Genomic DNA, 19,248 nt, shown 5'->3' with positions numbered 1-19,248 from the left:
TCACTGAAGATAATTCGTGGCTTTAAGTACTTTCCTGGGCAAAGATCTGTTTTAAGGTGTATTGTAGTAATGATTTTCTCAGAATAGAGGGATGCTTACACTGGGAATGTGGATGTTATGATCAATAAGTTACCCAGGTTTTGTAAGCCAAAAAAACCCACACAACATACTATGCAAGTTTGTTATCAGAGTGTAGAATTATATGAGTAAAGAGGAGTAGTGTGTCCTATTTCCTTACTTGTGTAGAGCGTGAAAAGAGCTGCTCATAGCATCAGAAATAACAGCATAGCCTTTCCTGAAGACAATTTTTTTTTTCTACATACTGAAATATTGTTTTTATCAAGTTCATATGTTTGCTGGCAGGACTGCTCTTCTGAGGCAGTTGGAGAGGTTGGGTTGATATAAAATTCAGCATGGATGAGTGCTAAGTTCTGCACCTGGGTGGGAAGCTCCCCCCAACAGGGGAGCAAGAGTTGGGAGTATCTCTGCCAAAGCATCTCTGCCAGAAAGGACCTGGAGTTTGTGGTGGACAGCATGGCACCTTGGCAGCAAAGAGGGCCAGCAGCCTCCTGGTCTGTGTGATCAGGGGTACATCCCGGAGGCTGAGGGAAATGGCTATCTCCCTCTGCTCAGCAGTTGTGAAACCCCATTGGGATAACTGCATCTGGCTTTGGGTGTAAAATGGGGGGAGCACAGCAGAGAGCTACCAAGCTGGTCAGGGAGGAGAAGGTCCCCAGAGAAGGCTGTTTAGCCTGGAGAAGAGGTGGCTTTAGGGGGACCCAGCAGCAGGCTCTAAGCAGTGGTGCCTATTAAGGTGAGGAACAATGGTGATGAACTACAACAAGGGAAATAGTAGTAGATAGAGAAGTAGATATATAGAATAGAAGTAGATATAGAGAAAACAATTTGCTGTTTGTGGAAAACTACAGAAATTAGCTTGGTGTCTCTTTTTTTTTTTGTTTTTTTTGTTTTTTTTTTAGTACAGTTTGCTATTTTGTACTAAGTTCTTGCTCTCTATTATATAGCAGAAGAGAGAGGGAGGCAGAAGCAGATAGTTGTCTCCATCAGGTCTATAAAAGAATACAGAAGAAGAATATTTTTGTCATCAAGTATTGAGGTAAAGAGATATTTTTACTAAAATGGTCAAAGTGAGATAACTGTACTAATCAAGCTGAATATGTTTGAGAATCCAGCAGCTCTGAACTACAGCAAATTACCTGTAGCTGTAGAGACAAATGTGAGGAAAATTTTCAATTGATTTCTGAACTGCCTCTTGATAGGAATAAAGGCATCAGTTACACTGATCTGAACATATCAATATTTGGATGAATTTTCAAGGAAAAAAATTAGCTCAGTATTATATGAATAAACTGATGAATACTGAATATCTGTTTTGATACTTTTTCTTATTTTTTAAATCTTTAAAAGCCATTTGATTTAATAAATCTGACCAGTATCACTTCAAATAGTATGTGGCATTATCTGAAAGTTTACTTAGAGGAGAGCATTTTGTGTGGATTTCACACCAAAATTGTTCTTCATATCTATCATATTACCTGGTTTTCTTAATCTAATCTAAAAATCCCATTTCCATAAATGTTCCTGTAGTCAAGCTGTGCCTTTGTGAAATGTCTAGAGTTAAGTCTGGTTGTATTGTTCACTAATTTCTGTTTGGTTTAGTTTTTTTTAATATTTCAACATCACAGAGATGTTGAAGATCATTTTATAAGAAATGTGATAATGCTTTTAGGTGAAGGCCTTGCTAAGACTAAAATTAATTGTACTGATGATATTCTATGTGGGAGAAAATGTTTTATACCTTTCAGAGATGTACTTTGAAGCTGTAATGACACTAAAGAGCTTGATCACCTGATGCTTTTGGTATGTTTTAAGATATCACAAGTTTCATAGTCTATACACTGAAATATGCAGACAACACTTTTCATTACAGGGAATGAATAGGTACCTACTTTTATTGTTTGTTTTTTTGAACAAACCTTTACTTTTAATACTATACACTACAATGTTCACTTTCATTTTAAATTTCCCTGATAGTTTTACATTGAACTTGAGGTCCAGATTCATCTCTTCAGAAAAGACAAAAAAGAGAAGGGAATGAGGGAACAGCGTGGGAAATTTAAACAATCTTAAATAGTCAGGCAAACAGGAGATTAGAGAAGGCAAAGAGCACAATGAGGTATGTGATCTCAGAAGAAGAATCAACCTCCCATTATATGGTAGATGAAAAAAGATGAAATAAGTAAAAAGCGAGTTAAAAAGAAAAAGAAAAAAGGGAGTAAGTAAAATATACTTCAGTTGGAAAAAGAAATAAATTTTGACATACAAAAAATGTACTAAAGTTGGGCAAGGCAGAGAGAGGGAGAAATAGATTTATAAAAGCATCTATGATGGAGAGTGGGGGGGGAAAGAGATTTTTTTTCAAGGTGGTATCTAAACCAGTTTAGAAAGGATGATGATGAAGGAGTAGGAGCATCATCACTCTCAGTCCCATAGGACTAAGAGCAAGTAATGCCTTCTGGAAACATGTTTTCAGTAGTTGCATTTCTATGCTTGTAGCTATGCTTATTTTCCAAGTAATTTTTCTGCTATGAATAAAGCTTGTCAGTGAAGAAGCTGATGATGAAATGCAAAATAGAGTTCACTTCTACATAAATGTAATAGAACTGATGAGTCTGAAGTCAGCCATCAGGTTCGGAAGATTAATCTTGAGAGATAGTTAAACCATGCACTCCTGACAGCTAGCAGTGGAAATAAGCTTTGAAAAAAAATCTTTTGAAGGAAAATGTAATTGTGTCCTATTCTAGCCGTCATGACTATATGGTCCTGCTGCTACTGCTACTACTGAAAAATAAGTAATGTTTTGTGTGTGCAGGGGTCCCAATCCCTTTTCAGCTTCTGAAGGATACTACAAGTCTGTCTGCAGCCCTTGTTTTATATTGAAGATCCAAGGAAATATGTAAATATGCATTTTACATTGCTGTCATAAAAGTAATTACTCCTATCATGTTGAAGTTGCATTTTGATCTCACTGTAAGGAATTTTCTGCTGCCTCAGCCATTGCTTAAAATTCTAGATTCATTCTAGAATTTGTCTATACCTAGTCCTGTGTCTTGGTCATTCACATGACACATGCCTACATACTTGCTTATTTAGCAAGAGTTAGAATCATCACCAGTCTCTGTAAAAATGTCTGACTCTGGATGTGTGATTATCAGTCACCAGGTTTTTGTTTTCCAGGGATACTTGAGGTCTTTTTTCATGGGGCCATTGTAGTGAAATGAGGCAACCAGGTGCCACTAATTACCAGGTAATGGGCATGAGCTTGTGTTAAGCCCACCTGTGCCTGATTAGGGTGGGCCCCAACTGCACATGAGCAGGATTAGGGGGCCAATAAAAGGTGAGGCTTGAAGCACAGGCTCAGCTCAGTCCTGAGCAAGCCAGTGTGGAGGTCAGTTGAATCTGGAGCAGTAGCACTGAGCCAGGCTAATCAACCCTGAGGGCAACAGACTCAGAGCACTATTTGTGCAGTTCTGCTGGAACACCTGTTGGACCTCAGAGCGCCGTGCCCTAAGAGAGGTTTGTCTTGCGACGGCCATGAAATATTTCTTTACCACATACAAGCCTTCTGTGTTTGGTGCTATGGAGTAAGGTGGTATCTGGTTAGATGTCTGACTGATTGGAAATCTTCCCTGGAAACTCTGACTGTCTCAACTGACTCCTTATGAAGCAATCAATTATGAAGTTAAATGCAGTATTTTGACAATCCTCTAAAGATTCTTTGCTGCTAATAAAGTAATCTCCTGTGTTTACAATTTGGGAAACATTGCTATTTAGTGTGAAAGTTGAGAGAAATAGTTGTTTATTTTAAGTAGTGGAAAATAAAAGTTTAACTGTATTATACTTAAATAAAGAACATATATATAATTTTTTGGGAAACACATCCACTGAGCAGCAGCTGTCTCAAGGCCTGTGTCATGATTCAGGTAAGTGTTACTATGTCCTACCCATGTATAAGTAGAACAGCTTCTCCTTCTGCATCTTCTTTTTGCTTCTGTTAGAGAAGATCCTTGGCTAAATGAACTAACATCACTGGTTTTCTTTTTTTCATTCATAACTATAAGGCAAAAAAGGAAAATAGTGTTTTCATTTCAGCTCTTTTTAGCATAGAAATAATCTGAAACCCTGACTTGCCTTCTTATTTATTTGTTCATTGATTCCCAGAGCGTTCCTTGTACAAAAGGCTCACTTTATCACCAGACAAAGCCACTGTGCAGGGTTCTTTAAACCTCACAGCCACTGAGACTTTGATTGAGTTGCTTGTGCATAGGCATGACCTGCTGATAACCACAGTTCCCTGCTCAGTCTTTACAGTATTTCCAGAAGTTTAAGGGTTCCCCATAAATCAACCCTACTTGGAGGAGTGAGTACCCTTGGGTATACTGGGTGGGAATAGGAACCTGGGAATGAGCAACTAAATTGATCTTTAGCTGTGTTTAAATACTCACACCTAGGCTGTATGTGTCCTTCTGCGTGTAGTACTTTGATAGGCATGATGCAAAGAGCAGTCAGAGCACTCTCCGTTTTTCCCAGTTCTTTACATAACTGGACAGATATTAATTGCAACATAAAGCTCATCTGATTGTTTTTTCTCATATTTAAAGGAGAAAAAAGACCGATGACATTAATGTCTGAAGATGAACTTGCTTCCTGATGTTGAAAAGACTTATTTAGTCATTAGTTAGTTGTGCTCAGGGATTTATTAGTCATGGTAATGTCTCAAATTAATTGAAGAACAAAGAGCATAATTAGGGCACTTCTTTGCCTAATTACTGTTAGCTGTATGCATGCAGTTTACTTTGAGATTATGAAGCTGGTTGAACTGTTCTAAACACAAGTGTGTTAAAAAGCAGGATCTTGTTCTTATTTATAAAATCATTAAATCAACACCTAGAGTAACATGTAACATAGCATGGTGCTGTGAAGTGAACTTTGTAAATGGAGAAAGGATTAAGTATTATGTTCTGTGTATATATGTAATAACCTTTAGATTAATTTCTCTTCAATTGTTTTCCTTTCTGGAATAGTGAGGGAGAGGGGAAAGTTCTACTGTAAAAGCAAGGGTGGACTTAGCTGACAGTAGGCATTATGTGTAGGGTTTATTTTAATTGCAAAGAAGTAAGAAGGTGCTTAGCCCAAGGTAACTGTTGCTAAATATTTGAACAGCATAACTGGATTGAGCATGGTTTTTGTTTTTTCTTTTTCTGCTTTGGAATCAAGTTTGCTCTCCTCTGTCTTTTCTTCCAAACCTCATTCCAAATCTTACAGAAAAAGCTAGACTTTGCAATGTGAGATGCAGAAATTTGGATAAAAGGTCAGCAGTTTTGAACCATCTTGTTTTCAAAGTGAATGTTTCTTTAAAGAACTTGGTCTGGCAACCTCAGCTGGATCCTGGTTACACCATTTCAACTGATCCTGCTGACTATGTAAATCTGAAGGGACTTCCCCCTTTAAAACCAAGTAGTTTAAATCTACTTAGTATGACAAAGATCAGTAATTCAGATTCCTAGAAACTAACATGGACACAGCATCCTGTTGCTTCCGTGTGTCTGAGTGCTCTTTAGGGTACCTTTATGCAGCTCCCCCAAAAAACCTGAATTAAGAATTCAAGTTAGCAGGTCTTGTGTGCTCTGCTTTATTGGAGGGCCATACAGGAGGCTTTTCATAGATTCTGGTAACTTCCTTTTTCCAGACATCACAATTTCTTTCTTGTCTCAATCATGTGGCTGCAAATTAGTGCCTGTGTCTTAGTAATGAAAAGTAGAGAACTGGATGCCATGAGTGCTGCAGAGGCATTATAGTCTTTATTGCATGGTCAGTGGTTTGGGCCACATAATAAAAAAGACTTAAGATGGTATTCTGGTAGTGGCATGGCTTAATCACTGTCAGTCATCTCTGAAAATGCCAGTAAGATAGGAATAGAGTGAGTAAGAGTAGTGGTTCCTCCTGATTTGGTTGTAGTAATTTCTGCTTTTTGCTGATTCCTTTGCTGGTTTAGGTAATGGATGAATGAGCCACAGGCTTAACCTAATATACTTAGTAGTGGCTGGAAAAGCTGCCAAATGCTGGGATGGAGTATTTCTCTCTACCCCAGGAATGACATTATTAATAGCTTTCTATAAGCTTTCTATAAGATATCATTATCCTCATCTGTATACCTGTTTGTAGTTGATAATTTCAAAACTGGAGAGGACCAGAGGTCTTCCAATCGAACAAGACAGAAAGGATAAATCTGAGATGTATTTGTATTAGTACCTTTTTTTCTTGTTATTTAGATATAATAAATAGTGGAAAAGATAGAAATAGAAGGTTGCTCAGAGAGGTTGTGAAGTTTCCATTCTTGGAGGTCTGCCAGTCCCAGCCTGATCAGTCCTTTAGCAACCTGTTGTGATCTCAAAGCTGGCCCTGCTTTGTGCAGAAGGCTGGGCTAGAGGCCTCCCATCATCTCTTCCCATTTGAGTTGTCCTGTGAATCTATAAATTTTAAAATTCTTCAAATTGCCAAGATATTCTACTGAGTTCAAGTGGAGGTATCAAACTCCTCTTGCGTTTAGGTGGGAATGACCCAAGAATGACTTCGTACTTTTCAATTTGGCTAAATGTATACTTTTCTTAATAGAGATGTGGAAAGAACATTAAAGCAGGACAAAAGAACATTAAAGCAGGACAATCATCATCATTTCCAATCCTCTGCAAACAATTGCATTGATCCTGAGAGTCAGGTGCCCTGGGGCTGTACAGAGCTCTGGTAGTTTCACTGTACTTTCTGTGGTTTGTGGGATGGAGGACAAAAATAGGAAGATGAGGTCAGTTTTGTAGTCAGCATGTCTTGTCTCTTAGGGAGCTGCTTGTAAGTGAAGTTTTATCAGTCATCATCTTAATGCCCCTGGGGAAAGGCTGGGATTGCCTCTGTAATCTTAACAACTGTAAGCTAATTTATGTAGTAATTGGATGACATAAAGTGCAAGCAGACAACACGTGGTAACGTAACATGAAAGAGAGAGCAGTAGGTAGCTTTGAGGGAAAAATAGTATACACTTACAAAACTTAGCTTCCTACTTCTTTTAGTGCTCCCATTAGTGGGATCCTGCTAATGGGAAATGTTAAATATTTAATAGCTGACATTTCTATAATGTCTATGTAGTGCACTAAAGATTCAGTATTTTAGGGTGCATTTCAGTTTAAAAGAAAGCACTTTTCAGACTGCTACAGAGGAAGCTGTCAGTGAACCTTGTATTTAGATTGCATATTGCTCTCAGCTATAATAGACTCTTGTAACTTGATTGCAGCAAGCTAAGTATGAAAGTCCTGATATCCAAGTAGTGCATTTTGTTCATCAGCTGGGAACCTACTGAGCAAGCTCCCTGTTGCACTTTCAAACTAGCAGGCATGACAAAACCACTGAGCAGTTTCCACAGCTGTGACAGTCGAAATTTTGGTGAGACTTTGCTAGTGTTACCTGAGAAGTGTTGCAAAGTCTTATGAATACTGACTGGTTTGGTGCATTCCTGCAAAGAGTGCAGGAAGAAACAGATTTGCCTACTCCATCACTGTCCTTTCCTGACTTTTTTCTGTTGTTTGCTCCTGAAGGCTCAGTGTTACTTCCATGTGGAACCAACTTGTAGTCTTCATTCCTGTGGAAAATTAACTGAAAAATTCCACCCTTAGTTTTGGGGGCAGCAGATGTCTGTGATTTAGAAGGCCTTAAATCCCTATCGAGTAATACACTAGTAACATTTTTAGTTTTGCCAGACAGTACAAATTGATATGAGGACAGTAATACAATTCCTTTCTTTTAATGGAGTATCTGTGCTTACTTTAACGTTGGAACTGATTTATATGGATTGCATATGTTCTGTAATAACTGCTAGCCAGTGCCCATTTGTGAAGATACCCTGTATGACTGTCAGGTACTGCTATCGGTCTGATGCACTTTGCTTGACTTGAATCCCTGAAATCAGCTGCATGAGTGATATACATTGCAGGCTTTAGCACTGAACAAATACTTAAGTCTGTACTCATTTGGTTCAAATGAAAAGAAAATGACTTCCAGATATTCTTTGACCTTCCAGTGCTATCTGAGTGAATCTGGAGATGCAGCCAATCTATTGCGATTTTTATCTAATGACTGGGTTATCAACTATATGTTGCTCCTTATCTAATTAAAAGAGGGGCAGTAACTGAATGTGTGTTTTCACTGTATGTTTTGTTTATGTATGTCTTGATGAAATAAGTAGCTAACAAATGATCTTGACTGGAAGGAATGGTACAGCATTTTAACTATACCATGGACACATGCAGATACATAATTGACACGACTGAAGCTTCTGTGGATGTTTAGTCATAGTATATGGTGTTACATTTGTTTGCTTTCTTAAAATTTGAATGGGTTGAATAAATATGTGAGTATTTAGAATGGAGGCTACTAGATTCCGTTCATGTTCTAGACACCTAGAGGTATTAGCATAATTAAGCATCCCTTAGAACTGTTAGCAATGTGAATTGACAATTAAATACATGTAGGGAAAATATAGGGAATTACCTTTTGTATTTTAAAACAGGAAAAGGCTGACAGAGGATGCCTACTGCTGCTTTTATGGGTGTGATTCATGGCTTGAGTTTTCTGTATGGGTGATGACTTAATCCCTCTCTTGATCTGTGTATTGGCTTACGGTCTCTACTGACAGAAAGCAAAAAGTTGGTGCTTTTAATAAGGGTCTTCCTCTTTCTGTTGGCACCAGAATTAATTTGGATTTTTATAAAATACTCTAAATAGTGTTTAATATTTCATGAGTTTCTTCTTCACCTCTTGTTTATTTAGTGTCACTGTTTTGTTTTAGGTTTTCCTAACATTGTTTTGTTTATTCACTCATCACAGAGCTGATAAAGCAGATGATGAGGATGATGAAGATCTGACAGTGAATAAAACATGGGTCCTTGCACCAAAGATTCACGGTGGGGATGTAACTCACATTCTGGACTCCTTACTTCAAGGATATGACAATAAGCTACGGCCAGATATTGGGGGTAAGCCGAAAAAATAATACAGTAAACAGAAGATGTGAACCAGAGATGGGGTGTGTGTTCTCAAAGATGGTAAAAGTCCTCTCAGTGCAATTTTTAAAACTTAATATAGCAAGCTAAATGTAACAACAGTAAAATGCAATGGTTTTCAGGAACTGGTAAAATAATGTTCTTTGTGAGAACAGATTTTTTATGTTCTACTTACAATCTCATTTTCTTATTGGTATTTGGTTTTTGGGGACAGTGGTCAATCTATAATACAACATTCAAAGGCAATTATAATTTGCTTTCTTTTACTAAGATCTTCTGATGGAAAGAATAGGAGATATAAACCAGCCATGGTTATTTAAAAATTTGATCTTGAGTCTGTAGGAGTTTATTGCAGAACTATTCCTAGATATTTTTACTCTTGCTGTAGAAAATGCGTTCTCTTTTGAGCAAATTTAACTCGATCCATTTCTCTTCTTTCCTGCCATCAGATTTTGAAAAACTTCACATGAATCTAAAAATATATCTTTTCTAAAGGAATATAGGAAGGAAGATTGCATTATTATAGATGAAACTCTGCGGCTAGTAGGAAGGCAGTTTTTTCTTTTAATAGACAAAGTGTCAATTTTCCTGTAACTATTAAATGTCAATATTTGGAATAATCTTGTGTTGAAAACAAGGAACACACGAAAGTTTGACAGATCTTTTCTATCATGTGCATGCTGGGTCAAATTAAGAAAAATAGTATATATTCTCTGAGTTTGTTTCCTGAACTGTGAGGGGAGAGGTGGAGGACAAATATTTGTTAAATACTTGGCATTCCCTATCAAAGGAATGCCATGTAAGCCTGTAAGCTGCTTATACGACAAATAATACAACAATCTAGACTTGTTTCATTTATGTAGAACAGGGAGATGCAATCTCAAATGAAGTATTTTCTTTTGAAAGCTTCTGACAATTTGTTTTCTTCCCCAGATTTCTTATTTTTATTTTATTGTTGTCTGTTACCCTGATGATGACTGGCAATTTTTCTCTCACTGTCATAAAGTAACCACATATGAATCTCATGAAGTTTGTTGTAAGTCTGCATTCACATTCATTTAATTGAATTATGGCAAACATTTAGACAAGAAAGATCTTCCAGCATATTTTTCCTTAAAATCCCAACATTGGTAAGATGTATAACACTACATTTTTTTCATTATTTTTTTTTCCTCCTGACTGCTTGATGTGACAGACAGCAAAGGGATTACGAGGGAATAAACTGTCTCCACTAGGATTCCTTCTAATTAGCTTGTAGGTGGGGAGGAAAGAAAAGATCATTCTCTTTCTTTTCTCTTCTCATAAAACATAGAAATACATGGAGATAAAATAGAGGAAGAGGAGCTTATGTCAAATGAGTTTAAAGGAGCACTGGAGAATGTAATCCTTACTTGCACTTTCATGGTTCTGTACTGTCTTGATAGGGCAAGAACCCTGCCTTGTAACTCTGTGTTTGGATTTGAAAAATCAGTTCCCAAAAGAAGACACTTACTTCTCACTTCTCTCACATAACTGCTTCCTTTATTTTTCTTCTTCACTCTCTTGATGCAACACTGATGTACCAATCTGACCTTTGCTATCTGGGACCTCTCTCCATCCAATATATTAAAACATAAGGTTCATGAATAATCATACAGAATGCTGAGGAGACATTTGGGAGTATTCATTTTATTGCCAGGGGAACAAATGTTGAGAGCAAGTCTCTTCTGGATAAAGGGGAAGTTGCAGAATTCTGCCACAAGGTATAAAGTCTGGACAACATAAGATGAAATTTCCAACTTTGGATAAAGGCATCAAATTCTTTCTAGCTGCTTGGGAACTGAAACAGATACTTAACACGTAGGAAAATAAATTAGGCTATAGTGTTCATCTTAGTCTGCTTCAGTTATGGGGATAAAATCTGGTGTCAGACTCTACATCTTCAGATTATATGTCAGTACTTGTACAACAAGGCTATTGAACTGGAATTCTAATTATCTTTCCAAGCAATAATATCCCACAGAACATTTTTACTATTGAATTACAAAGCTCAGTAACAATGGCAACATTTTTTGTCCTGAATCTGGACTTTTTGGGTTTAAATACCAGAGCATAATTTTGCTTTCTTCCTGATGCTGACACAGAATTTCAGCATCTCGGCGGGAGATAAGGAGTTTCATTGTGTAACATGCAGTTAGTTAAGGAAGGTAATATGAGAGAGCCAAATGAAAACTGAAATATCAGAGGCACTACTGAAAATTGGTAGGAGAAAACCACACTTTGTCATTTTCTGTTTGTCTCATTCAAATATCAAGGAGCTGTGATTTCTTAACTGTTGCCATTTGCTATGTTTCTTAATCATAGTGGTCTTAAACTCAATTTATATAATATACTTCGAGATGTTTGGAGCATAAAGGAACTAGTATTAAAGTACTTGTTACTCAGTATGAAGTAGTGGTAGATACCAGATGAAGCGTCTTGTCTTTAGTATAAATGCCTTTAATTACAGGTATACACTCGAGCTGCTGATGTGTTGATAAAGCAGTAATATTCTCCCTGCAATGTTACCTTCTGACTCCCTGTTTTTATAACCACACTGTTTCAGCTGCAGCCCTGCATCAAACTAGCCATTACTTTTCCAACTTTCTTTCTTAAAGGAAAGAATTCTTGCTGCACACTGTACCATCTCTCACAGCCTAGTGACACCGATATATTAATGTTATAAGTGTCACATTTTTTCCAGCTCTGTGTGTGTCTGTGTTATGTAGGAGGAACCCAATTGATCTGTCTAAAAGCTTAATTAAAACTAGGAAATAATAATCCCATATCTACTATTCTAATGGAGTGGTTTTATTCAACACTTTGTGGAGGGTCATCACTGATAGATCTTATTAACAACGGTGAGGATGGTTGATTGGATACCTAGAGAAATTTGGGTAGTTGCAGTTACACTATGAGCAGGGAGTGGGTATCTAATTGAGTCTCTGTACACTAGTGCTAAAGCTCATGTACTCAGGGATATAAAAGATACATGAACTAAAAGAGAACTTTGAAGAAACTAATGGAAACACTAATTCTGAAGAGATAAGGATATAAAGGGGATATTGAACTGGTGCTCTTACTGTAGCACTGATGAAAGGATGGTATAGGTAGGAAAGTAATAAGCCCAAATAAACAGGAAAATATAAAGGAAAAGTAGAGAGGTATGCATTCTGAGATGAAGAATATTCAAGGAAATTGAAATAGAAGAGCAAGATGTAGAAGAACAAATGTAGTGAATGCTCAAGGTACTGGATGTGTGCGTAGAATTATAGAAATATTAAAAATGGTGGGGTAGGAGTATTTGATAAAGATGGATTTCTTTTAAATAAAAAGGTAAAAGTAGTGTGGAGAACAGTGCTCTGATTTCATCAAAATCATCTTGAAAAGTCTTCAGAGATGGAGCTGGAAGCCTGCTATAGATGCTTGGGGATGGGTTTTCAATCTAGATAGCCATATAAGTAGCACTCTTAGATAACTGGTTGTGAGGATTGCATTATTCCATTAAAAGATCTTACAAATTAAAGCCCTCTATTTCTGAATGTGGTAGTCACCTAATTTATTTGCTGAATAACTGCTTTATCACCAAGAAGAGATGCTTCTTTCGGCAATTAATGAGGATTTATAGAAAGCATGCTCAAGTAAAATTAGCCTGGATGAAATTATCAAAAGTGGTCTTAGTTTAAATTACATAGCATCATAAGTATGAATGGAAAAAAAAAGGTTGCGTATCTTAGACCATCATTCCAAAATGCGGAATTGTGGTACTGGTTAGTGAATTTAGATGGAGTAACATGCTACTGGATAATGTTGAGGACGGGAGTAATGAAAATGAGGTGATATTAAGCAATAAAAAATGCAATGTTCTGCATTTTTTCTATAATGATAATATTTTTTGTCAGGAGACTAGGGTTTATAAACTGATAATAACTGATGAGGAGAGCCCTTTTGTGCAGTATGCAGAGATATTTCATATATCAAAAGCTGAAAACCGGGTATGGATAAATGCAGGTTAAGAAAGAGGCACTTTTGGTAGCAAGAGAAATTACTAAAATTATTTGTCAGTGACTGAGGTATATTTTTATCACTATGATTTTTCTAATTGAGAGTAAACATTTTTTAAAGTACAGATTTTCAACTCAAGCAGGGGTCCAGAATTAGTCTGTGTATTGGGTTTGTGTGGCGAGATTTTGGTGGGGTAGAGGAGCTGCAGAGGTGGTTTCTGTGAGAAAAAAGCTTCGTGTGTGTCCAATGGAGCCAGTGCCAGGATGGGGCCACTGATGGCCAAGGGCAAGCCCATCAGTGACAGTGGTAGCACCTCTGTGGTAATGGGTTTAAGAAAGGAGGAAAAAAACCCAACATGGTGATGTAGCAGACAGAGAGAGGAGTGAGAATATGTGAGAGAAACAAGTCCTTAGATGGCCAGGTCAGTGAAGGAGGGTGAGGAGATGCTTGAGGTGATGGAGCAGGGATTCCCCTGTGGCCCGTGGGATTAATGGTGGAGCAGATACCCACCTGCAGCCCCTGGAAGACCCCATGCTGGAGCAGGTAGGTGCCCAAAGGAGGCTGTGAGCCTGTAGAAAGCTTACACTGGTAGAGGTTCTGGTAGGACCTCTGGGTCTATGGACAGAGGAGCACATAGTGGAATAGGTTTTCTGATTAGACTTGTGGCCCCATGGGGGACCCACACTGGGAGAGTCTGTTCCTGAAGGACTGCACCCTGAAAGGACATGTGGTGGAGCAGTTTATGAAGAACAGAAGCTGGGGAATAGACAAAGGACTGTCCCCTGTGGGAGGGACCCCATGCTGGAGCATGGGATGAGTATGAAGAGACCTTCCCCTGAAGAAAGTGGAGCTGCAGAGCCAAAATGTGTGAGGAACTTAACACAACCCTCACTCCCCATCCCCCTGTGCCACTGGGGGGGGAGAGACAGAGGAATCCAGATAAAATTAAGTTTGGAAAGAAGGGAGGGGAAAGGTGTTTTAAGATTTGATTTTATTTGTCATTGTTCTGCTCTGGTTTGAGTTGTAATAAATTGAGCTAATTTCATCACATCAAATCTGTTCTGCCTTGGACAGTAATTGCTGAGTAATCTCACTGTCCTTACCTTGATCCATAAGCCTTTTATTGTATTTTCTCTTCCCTGTCCAGCTGAGAAAGGAAGTGATAGGGCAGCTTTGGTGGGCACCTGAAATCCAGCCAGGGTCAACCCACCACCACAGCCTGGGGGTTGTGCAGCATCATCCCTTACTGGAAGAAGTGTAGTAGCTTGTGCTGGGTGAGAGATACTTCTTTCCAGGTTTTGTTTCTTGTTGGGAAGTTAATTTTTGCTTTTGAATTCCAGCCACAAGAATGACTTATTTGCTGTATTTATTTCTTGGGACAAGCCCGTCCTTAGCTATGTTCTTGTTTTAGATGATGCTCAATACCAGTCAAGCCTTTTAAAGCAGAAGAAAAGTTTAGTCTAGTGAAGGAAAGGTGTCAAAGCAGGAAATCAGAAAGTGTGAGTAGGAGCTGATGACCCCCTTGGTGCTCTTATTTCTCTCCTGTTGTGCATACAATCTGTTGCCCTCTCACCTTCTTACTTTACTCTAGCTTGGCTCATATGGTCTTTCATAGTAAATATTTAAAGTGGGCAAGCCCTTTCTCTCCTTCCTGAGAAGCTTCTGTAGATTTAAAGTGCTATTTTACACTTCAGTCAGGATGTGTTAAATGGTCTTCTTCCTACTTGTTTTTTCAAGGCAGATACCAAATTTTAGAAGTAAAATAAGCATTCATAATTGAAAAAATCATCTCAGGCTGTCTTTCAATGTTAGCTCTTTGCAGAGAGTAAATGAACAGTAAAAATTTTGTGGATGTCAAATTAGTATCAAAGATATCATTTCCTCCAGTATTCCTAACTTTCATGGCCTCATATCACTTCAGGAACACATGAGGAATGAATTCTTTCTTTTGCTTCACAGCAGTACTTGTTCATACCATACATACATGTTCATACCATACCTCTGTACCAACTAAGGTAGCAAACCCAAGCTCTTCTAGTCTTCTTGAACTGGGTCACCTTCTCTGGATCATTTGGGTCAATTAAAATAATTTCAACAGAGGCAGATTTTCAGACTCTTCACTAGCTGCTATTAGCTTTAATAATCTTACTTAGAGCAGTATGGAAAAGGCAAATTGAACTCTGTGGCACGTACAGGAGAGCCCTTGTGGCAGATCAAGTATGCAGCAAGCTGGAATTTCATAAAACTGACACAACTCCCATTAAAAACTGGCTCACTGACAGATCTCAAAATCTAATTGCTAATAAGGAAATGTCAGTAATTGGGCTGTCTATAGTAGGGACTCATTGGAAAGTCTTCATCAAGAAAAATGATATTTTGAGTCATTTCAGCAATGACTGTTTGTAGTAAAGTTGGCAGATGACAAAAGGACTGTTGGAAAGAGAGAGAAATCAGCTCCTTCAGTAAAACTGGAGATAGAAAAATTGACACAGGGAAAAAAAAAAGTAGGTGGGGGAGCAAGCCTGCAGGTCATATTTCAAGGTGAAAGATTATGCATAGAAAAGTAGGGATTTAGGGGAAAACGTAGCTATTTGGTGTAGTGTAAGATCTTAGCTATGCATCCCCTGAGCATTTTTATGAGAAAAGTCCCTTTTTGAAGAGGAACACAAGTAGAAATCTGGAAATGTTCAAGAAGCACTGCTAACACTGCTCTGAAATTTACAGTTGAGGTGTCTGCATTTTAAGGTGGATATTGAAGCAATGAGCAACTTTAAAAGTTTAAGTTGAACAAATTTTCTGTAGGCTGCATTTGTAGTATGTGGTATGAACTGTTCAGCATACTGAAGGAACTTTTCAGAGTTGTCCTTGATCACTGTGTGTAGGTATTTGCAGCTGAAGAAGAGGTTTGGTTCATGGCCAGACAGTGCTGAAAGTTGGAATCAAAGATCTGAATCCCAAAACAAAATGACACTTACCACTAAGGAGAATTAAGCATTTCCTACTGACATGGAGAAAAATAGTGAATTCAGCATATATTGAGCAATGAGGCAAGATACACTTTGATCCATCTCCTTGTGTTCTAGTCCAGCAGTAAGGATGCTGTTATGTAGATAAATAGGGTTGCAAAATTAAAGGGAGAGGTTATCTATTTGAGAGATGTTACACATGTAAAATTTGTTATATTATACATATATCTATATACACACACATACATTGTATATTTTTCCTAATCTACGTTTTCAGTCTGTGGGTATGAATTCTTGTGTTGCCTTCCTTTATGAATCCTGTAGACACTGAAAGCATCTAGTAGCTCAGGAAGTAATTTTGATTTTTTTCTCCTTGGAGATAAATTGTTTTACAGACCCTTTTTAAACTTTCCGTGAAGCATTCTGGAGACAGGATGGCAATCCAGTGACTGTGCTCTGTAGTGGTACAGAAAATCCTTTGTTCAGCCTCACTGGTATGTTTTGCTGTCAGGCTCAGGGTCACACCAATAACTGGATTTGGAATAAGGGAGAATTTCCTCGTATGTAAAACTGTCAGGGAAAAGGTATCTTGGGATATTTAGGAAAAGCATCTTGCCTGTCATTGTACCTGGCAAGGACGATGTCCTGTTTCCTTCTGTGTCTCTATTCAAATTTGAGATTTTTGAGATTTTAAAAATTCTGTTAGTTAAGCTTTTAGGTTTGCTATAGAGCACTTTGGTGATCTTTGGGTTGCAGAAGAAAGAAATAAAATCTGATGACCTAGAGCTCCTCTCCTATGACATCAAAGTGCATTTTTGGAAAAGGGGAAGCCCTTTTCCATCTGCAGATGGACAGAGTTACTTCATTTTAATGAGCCAGATCATGAAAGAAAGGCCATCAGAACTTTATTTCTAACCCCTTTTATTTTACTGCAAACTAGGAGATATATCCATACCCTTGTGTCCACATTGTCTTCCAGTACAAGCTAAAAGAAAGCAATTGGTAAACTGAAGAAGTTAAAATGCATTCTTACCTCTTCTATTTGTACCTTTTTTTATCTCTTTAAACCAGTTAGGAGGAAAAACCTGAATGATCAGTGCCACCTGTACTTCAGATGTGACTGTCCTGGGAAGTCACACTTTGTGCCCTTCTGTAATTCTGTAAGAGCGTATTTGGTAGGAGAATGTATTTGTAAAACTGTGAGAGCAGTTTCCCTCACTTTTTAAAGAAAAATAAATTTGGAAATATTTAACTTTTAAATGACTTTCACTTGAGAAACTTTCAGTTTGGTGTTTAGGTTGGTGTATTAACCAAGGTGATGGATATTAGTAATCCTTCGGTGTATTATCTTTGTATGAATTGAAGAAATCTGCTGTGAAAAGTTTTGGGATTTTTTTTGTTATACATTTTCAGTAGGAATCAACAGAAAACACTGCATGTTGATTCTTTAGAGCTGATAAACACATCTGCTCCTAGACTTTGTGGTTTGTTGTATGAGCAATTTTTTCTAAACATTTTTTTCTGTTCAAGATTGAATTTTTATGCTGAAAGACAGTATTTGGTTTTGTTCTGTTTTTTGTTCAGGGTTTTTTCTGCTTCCTTTATACTTTTTTATTCCTTTTATACTTTTCATACCTTTCATATCTATCTTCTCTCTGTTCATAAAGCTCAGGTGGGGATTGCATTAGGAAGTAAAAAAATTAATGTTGATGATTAACAATTTATATGGAGTAAGGAAGCCAAGACTTCCGTGATCCTTCACAGAATTAACAAACCAGAGATGTAATTATTCTGAATCTAATAAAACTGTATCAGATTTGGTTTTGGTTTAGTACATAAATTAAATTGCACTAACAATGTACAGTTAATTAAATATTTATTTGTTATGGTTACTGTTTTGTTTAGTGAGAACTACGATAATAGAAACAGACGTCTATGTTAACAGCATTGGCCCAGTTGACCCAATCAACATGGTAAGTTCTGATTACTGACAGAAAACATCTGAATGATGCGATGAGTTAATATTATGAAATAATTCTAATCTCATTCAAATACATTTCTTTATTTCTCTACTGTGTATTCTTATGCTGTTGGGTATTGTGATTCTTGCAGAGACACATGCAGACCCTGTTGGCAAGTGTTGTATTTGTTAAAATATGTCTTCTCTTTATTTAAAGGACATTGTATCATGTACTTATTTTAGTTTTTGAATATTTTTGCTATGATTGTTTACTCCTGGCTGATCTCTGGCCCAGTATAATTTTCTGGAGCTACTCTTCATATATTAACAAAATAACAATTGACCCAGCGTTTGTGTATAAAACTATATGCAGTGCAGTGATCTATCACTATTTTTCAAATTCATAGAAAGAAAAAAGTTAAGAACTCTTTTGTTCTCTTTTTTCCATGTCTTATGAGTCCTCTTCTGTGTGTGTGTGTGTGTGTCTATGTATAGCTGGTTTCTTCAGAAGTTTAGCAGAGCATCTCATCTAGTTTCCTGTAGACCTGTTGAGATGTGACATATGTTTGGTCAACACTGAATTACAAGCAGTTGGGTCTGTGATCTTTTGTTAAAGGACTTAAATTTTTGGTCATGATGTGCATCAAATGAAATGTGGTGTTGAAGGCTTTAGAAAGGCTTTGTTGCATGACTTCTCCTAGGGACTACTGCCCAGAACTGCCCCTCAGGCAAATTTGAGCTCAGCCTCCTCCTGCCTTTTTCCTTTTTCCTCACAGAATTGCTGACACTCTTGAATTTACATGGCAGAGTACTGTTTTGTACAGTCTGAGGTTGGAATATGCCAGTGCAGGGGCCCTCTGAGCATTTTTTAAAAGCACAGGATTTCTAGATTATTATTGAGGGTCTTGTGGTTTACATGTATGCTGTTGTGTTTGGGTGGAGAATATTGACTTTCAGTGATGAGAAGCCAAGTAGAAAAACTATGAATAGAGTCACAGAATCACAGAATGGTTTGGGTTGGGAGGGAACTTAAAGATAATTTTTTTTTTTTAATTTATTTCCAACCCCTCTGAACAGGCAAGGACACCTTCCACTAGATTAGGTTGCTCAAAGCCCAATCCAAACTGGCCTTGAACACTTCCAGGGAGGGGGTACCCACAGCTTGTCT

At 37.6% G+C, this 19,248-nt stretch overlaps 1 protein-coding gene across 1 annotated transcript in view; it reads left to right on the top strand.

Moving 5' to 3' along the window:
* Nucleotides 1–19,248, top strand: part of GABRG1 (gamma-aminobutyric acid type A receptor gamma1 subunit) — a 53,571-nt gene that overhangs the window by 7,600 nt on the left and 26,723 nt on the right. Inside the window, exons 2-3 of the mRNA XM_030449617.1 lie at nucleotides 8,956–9,104; nucleotides 18,026–18,093. Coding sequence (XP_030305477.1) covers nucleotides 8,956–9,104; nucleotides 18,026–18,093 — 217 coding nt within the window. The remainder of the gene's footprint in view (nucleotides 1–8,955; nucleotides 9,105–18,025; nucleotides 18,094–19,248) is intronic.

The sequence above is a fragment of the Calypte anna genome, chromosome 4A (genome assembly GCF_003957555.1).
Source record: "Calypte anna isolate BGI_N300 chromosome 4A, bCalAnn1_v1.p, whole genome shotgun sequence".
Taxonomy (NCBI): Eukaryota; Metazoa; Chordata; class Aves; order Apodiformes; family Trochilidae; genus Calypte; species Calypte anna.
Note: the sequence above shows the minus strand (reverse complement) of the source record. Positions and strands in the feature narration are given on the sequence as shown.